Source organism: Rhincodon typus, chromosome 6, assembly GCF_021869965.1.
Source record: "Rhincodon typus isolate 14 chromosome 6, sRhiTyp1.1, whole genome shotgun sequence".
In the NCBI taxonomy this organism is placed as follows: domain Eukaryota; kingdom Metazoa; phylum Chordata; class Chondrichthyes; order Orectolobiformes; family Rhincodontidae; genus Rhincodon; species Rhincodon typus.
The window spans coordinates 94,388,146-94,394,342 of NC_063337.1; the positions used below are offsets into that span (position 1 = coordinate 94,388,146).

At 43.7% G+C, this 6,197-nt stretch overlaps 1 protein-coding gene across 1 annotated transcript in view; it reads right to left on the reverse strand.

Moving 5' to 3' along the window:
* Positions 1-6,197, reverse strand: part of gramd1c (GRAM domain containing 1c) — a 41,170-nt gene that overhangs the window by 23,180 nt on the left and 11,793 nt on the right. The window contains exons 4-5 of the mRNA XM_048598325.1: positions 2,614-2,732; positions 609-751 (exon numbers count right to left, since the gene is read on the reverse strand). Coding sequence (XP_048454282.1) covers positions 609-751; positions 2,614-2,732 — 262 coding nt within the window. The remainder of the gene's footprint in view (positions 1-608; positions 752-2,613; positions 2,733-6,197) is intronic.

The following is a 6,197-nucleotide window of genomic DNA, read 5'->3' on the forward strand; positions in this document are numbered from 1 at the left end:
TTTCTTCCTCTGTCCTCATCACTGATTAAGAGGACCTGCCATAACTGGTGAATCCCAAACAATTCACTGAGCAAAAAACATAGGCAGGGCCTAGTTATCACTTCCACTTGCTCCCCAAAACTCTGAAAAATTTACTGCACTTCAAGGCCCTTAGTGAAGGAACAACACTGCCTCTACTTTAGGCCAGGCAGCATCAGAGGAACAGGAAAGCTGACGTTTCGGGTCGGACCCCTTAAACGTCAACTTTCCTGCTCCTCTGATGCCTTCTGACCTACTGTGTTCCTCCAGCTCTACACCTTGTTATCTCAGACTCCAGCATCGGCAGTTCTTACTATCACTGACTCTACTGTGCTTCAATTCGGTTAATTTAAATCAATTGCTTCTGCTGATCCTTCAGCAGATGTCCCATGCTAGCCCAATGTAGACAATTCAGATAAAAATCTAAATTCACATGTTCTGGGGAAAAGGGAGGTTTTTTTTTGCAATCAAGTTGATTATATAAATAGAGATTTGGAAGCAATAAATTGTTGCGTTTCTAAAACACTATATGGGCTTTGGTTTAAGACGGTACCCTCTACGAACTTTACAAAAAACAAACCTTACATTACCTTAGCCGGCATTTCCGCTTTGATGTCTGAATGATGCAGTATCTGTTGTGTGTATAAAAATAGTCATGGTAAGGCACATCATGTGTGGTCACTTCTGCATCAATCAGGTAGTACTGCACATTCTGGCTCTCTTTACACAATGTCTACAACAATACAGAAATTTCTCAGTTAGTTATTGTTTGACTATCAGGTGGACAAAGTCCATCTAACTGCAGGTCAGAGACAACACCTAACAGCAAATTCTTCAAAGGAAAAACCACGTTTGACCAATTTCTGAGGGCATGAACAAATTAAGCAGGGCAGCACTACTTTCTCCTTTTCACATCCGTCATTTATATCCATTTTACATCTCTAATCATTTCTTTATCACCATTAAATCACCGTTATTTTTTTGCTCAGAACACTCTTGCAATATTTTCTACTTGTTTCTCCTCCAGTCAACAGCACGAAAACCACATGTTCCCAGCTCCTTTCAGCACAGTGTGGAGCTGGAGGAACACAGCAGAGCAGGCAGAGGAACAGGAAAGTTGACATTTCGAGTCAGGACCCTTCTTCAAAACTTCTGCCTGACCTGTGTTCCTCCAGCTCCACACCATGTTGACTCGGACTCCAGCATCTGCAGTTCTTGCTACCTTCCCAGCTCCTTTTATTTCTGAAGGAGTGGACTTGAACTTTTAACTCTGTATCTCTCCCCACAGGCGTTGCCAGACCTGCTGAGTTTCTCTAGCGCTTTCTTTTTATCTCAGATTTCCGGTATCTGTAGTACGTTTCTTTTATTGGACAATTAGATGGATTGCTCAAAGTATTTTTGAAACAATAGCAAGAACTTGCATAGATTGGGTGAGTGTTTCATGACTTCAGTGCCCCCAAAAAGAGTTTTGCATCCAAAAAAAAAATTTTTTAAAAATTTGCAGTAAGTGACACTGTTGCTATTCTAGGGACATTCGGTATCCCCATATGCTTCTGACAAACACAGCAATGGCAGAATGACCAGATTAACTGTTTTTAGATATTGGTCAGGGAATCAATATTGGTCAGGACACAGGAGGAATGATCTTGTTCTTCTTCAAATGGTATCTTTCACTAGCGGAGAGGAGAGACACAGCCTTGATTTGTTATATTGTCTGAAAGATAGGTCCTTTTCTGACAGTGCTGCACTCCCTCAGCACTGTACCGGCAGTGTCAACCTGCATTAAAAATGTTCAGGTCTCTGGAGTGGAATTCAAACCTATAGCTTTCTGACATGGAGAGAAGAATGCTACTCATCGACGCACAGCCAACATTTTAAATCTATATTAAATTTATCCTGCCGACCTAAATCAGTCCACATGGAGAGAAGTTGATGGGTTTGTTTTATGCTCTGAACAAAAAAATTTACTTTCTACTGAGTAGGAAGACAATCCAACACAGCAGGTTAGGTTAAGGATCTTCCTCATTATTTGGTGCTACATCCTTTAGTTGCTGGAACATGTTCAACAGGAAATAAACACTTTCAAGAGAGAGTGTATTCAGTAAGTTGATTAAATTCCTTTTTCTCTCTGCTGAACATTGAATGCTGTCTCCAAAAAAAAAGCACACAAAAAAGGAAACTGATTTTCAAAAAAAATGAAATCAGAAAACTCTCTACAGTGTGGAAAGAGGCCATTTAGTCTATCAAGTCTGCACCGACCCTCTGAAGAGCATCCCACCCGGATCCAGTCCCTGTAACCCTGCATTTAGCATGGCCAATCCACCTAACCTGTGCATCTTTGCGCTGTGGGAGAAAACCAGAGCACCCAGAAGAAACCCACGCAGCTACAGGGAGAATGTCACCCAAGGCTGGAATTGAACCCAGGTCCCTGGCGCTGTGAGGCAGCAGTGCTAACCGCTGAGCCACTGTTCTGCCCAAATGAATGTTATGAGAGACTACCAAGCAAAAGTACATCTTACATCTGTTACATTCAACACGACTGCACACATACGTGATACAAAGAATCTGAAAGGCAAGTATAGATTCTGTAAATACCTGTTTCTCAGTTGCTGTTGAAAACTTGCCAATCAGAGGATTTGTGATGGTTATTACATACTTCATTGTTCTTATTTGGTTACCATTCTCTGCTTTCTCCCACGGAGTACTAACAAGGTCTAGAGAAAACACAGTTGTTTTTTTGCTCATGTTAAAAATCAAAAAGCTACCATTTTAATTTTGAAAATGTCTGTGCATATTATTTCAAAATACTAAAACAAAACAAAAACAAAATCACAAAGACAAATTTGAATGCTGAACAGAAAGATTGAGCTTTTTTGGAAAAAATGCTGAAGAAACTCAGCAAACGTAGCAGCATCTGTGAAGAAACAAAGATTACGTTGACTCATTTCATTCTGTGAATGTTAACTCCCGTTTCTCTCTGCACAGATGCTGCTAAGTCTGCAGAGTTTCTCCACCATTTTCTGCTTTCACTTTAGATTTACAACATCTACAGTGTTTTGCCTTTATTTGAGCAAGAAGGAGCTTGCATTTATTCAAAACCGTGACAGAGAGAGAGTTAGGTCATTCCAAGAAGTGCTTAATAGTACATGAATTACCATTTTCTGCACAAACATGGCAGTCAATTTATACCAACAGCTGTGAGGCAAATGATCTGTAAAAATATTTCCTGAATATTAAATGGGGTTCAGAAATCAGAAACCTAGATGTTTACAGGAGGTAAATCTTTGACAGTGACAGGCTACAATGACACCAGGTTTAAATAGAACATAAATAGGTAGGAGAGAAACTAAACCTTCATATCATTTATAGGCCTCAGCTAGAATATTGTGTCATAGAGTCAGAGTCATACAGCATAGAAACAGACCCTTTGGTCCAACAAGTCCTTGCTGACCACAATCATAACTAGTCCCACATCCCTCCAAACCTTTCTTATTCATGTACTTATCCAAATGTCTTTTAAAAACTTTGTAACTGTACCTACCATCCACCACTTCCTCTGGAAGTTCATTCCACATACAAACCGCTGTGCATAAAAAAGTTGCCCCTAGTGTCTTTTTTAAAATCTTTCTCTTCTCATTTTAAAAATACTCCCCCGAGTCTTGAAATTCCCTACCTTAGGAAAAAGACACCTGCCATTCACCTTATCTATGTCCTTCATGATTTTTTAAACCCCTATAGAAAGGTCACCCCTCAATCCCCTATGTGCCAGTGAAAAATAAGTCACAACGGATCCAGCCTCTCCTTAGAGCTCAAACCCTCCATTCCTGGTAAACATCCGAACTCTCTCTAGCTTAGTAGTAACTTCCTATAATGGGGCAACCAGAACTGTACACAGTACTCCAGAAGAGGCCTCACCAACATCCTCCACAATGCATTCTAGAACACAGTGTTCAATCCTTAGCATCATACTTTAGGAAGGATGTCAAGAGGGTGCAGAGGATATTTACTGGAGTGGTACCGAGGGACTAATGTTGAGATTGCAGCTCCTGAGGTTGCCCCCCAAACCTGAGAGAAAAAGAAGTTTAATCAGAAATTTAAAACAGATGTGTTCAAAATTAGAAGGACATTTGATAGAGAAAGACAAATGGATTCCACTGGCAGGAGGGTCAGTTCGTAAATGGACACAACTTGTAGATAATTGTCAAATGAATGAGGGAGGAGAGAAGGGGATTTTAAAAAAAATTCCAGCCAGTTCTTACAATCTGGAATGTGCTGCCCGAAAGGAAAGAGTAGTTGCAGGAGATTCAATCGTAATTCCCAAAACAAAATAATTATAAATTCGATTATCATTTCCAAAATAAAAAGGAAAACTATGAAAGCATTACAATTATAAATGCAATTTCCAGACTAAAACTGGATCTTCACTTGAAGGGAAAGATTTTATGGGGCTATAAGAAAAAGAGAGCAAGAGTATTATGCTAACTGCAAATACCTTTCAGAGGGACAGCCCAGGCATGATGGGCTGAATCACCACCTTCTGTGCAGGGGGAGGGGCTGGCAGAGGGGAGGGTGCTCTCAGTTGAAATGTTGGAGGTGTGTTGGTGGTAAAACAGTCAGGTGAGGGAGTTGTCAGGGGGTGAGTGATGAGTTGGAGGCTACGTCATCCGAGAATTAGAGCATTAAAAACCTACCTCTTAGAAAAAAAAAACGAACTTTTCTTCAGCAGCTATTAAGCTCAAGTGAATTGGAACCCTCCAAAATCTCCAACTTTATAAAGCAGACATCTTTGGGAGGATCCAGACTCACTGTAATTACTGATAGGAAGTTTCAATTTCACAAGCAATTACCTTAGAGGTGGCCGAGTGGGTCCAAATGTTGCCAGTGTGAAACTGTGGTAATGACTATCTGCATTGGAATTCATGGCTTCAGGCAAGAAAGTGACTGATTTTTTATGTACCATACAGATGGTTTTGCGGGACAACAAGGTGCAGGGCTGGATGAACACAGCAGGCCAAGCAGCATCACAGGAGCAGAGAGGCTGACGTTTCGGGCCTAGACCCTTCATCAGAAAAGGGGGAGGGGAAGGGGGTTCCGAAATAAATAGGGAGAGAGTGGGAGGCGGATAGAAGAGGGATAGAGGAGAGGATAGGTGGAGAGGAAACATACAGGTCGAAGAGGCGGGGATGGAGCCAGTAAAGGTGAGTGTAGGTGGGGAGTTAGGAAGGGGATAGGTCAGTCCAGGGAGGACGGACAGGTCAAGGGGGCGGGATGAGGTTGGTCGGTAGGAGATGGAGGTGCGGCTTGAGGTGGGAGGAGGGGATAGGTGGGAGGAAGAACAAGTTAGGGAGGCAGGGACGAGCTGGACTGGTTTTGGGATGCGGTAGGGGGAGGGGAGATTTTGAACTCCAAAACCCGCGGACGAGGGAGGCGCAGTTGTAGTATGGCGCACTGACCTCTACATCGCCGAGGCCAGACGCCAACTCTCCAACACCTCCTCCTACCGCCCCCTTGATCATGACCCCATCCCTGAGCACCAAACCATCATCTCCCAAACCATCCACAACCTCATCACCTCAGGTGACCTCCCACCCACAGCCTCCAACCTCATCCTTCCCCAACCTCGCACTGCCCGCTTCTATCTCCTTCCCAAAATCCACAAACCTGAATGCCCTGGTCGACCCATTGTCTCCGCCTGCTCCTGCCCCACCGAACTGATCTCCAACTATCTAGACTCCATTTTCTCCCCCTTGGTCCAGGAACTCCCTACCTATGTCCATGACACCACCCACGCCCTCCACCTCCTCCAGAACTTCCAATTCCCCGGTCCCCAACACCTCACCTTTACCATGGACGTCCAGTCCCTCTACATCTGCATTCCCCATGCAGATGGCCTTAAGGCCCTCCGCTTCTTCCTGTCCCGCAGGCCCGACCAGTCCCCCTCCACTGATACCCTCATCCGCTTAGCCGAACTCGTCCTCACACTCAACAACTTCTCTTTCAATTCCTCCCACTTCCTACAGACAAAGGGGGTAGCCATGGGTACCCGCATGGGCCCAAGCTACGCCTGCCTCTTTGTAAGTTACGTGGAACAATCCCTCTTCCGTACCTACACCGGCCCTAAACCCCACCTCTTCCTCCGTTACATTGATGACTGTATCGGCGCCGCCTCGTGCTCCCAC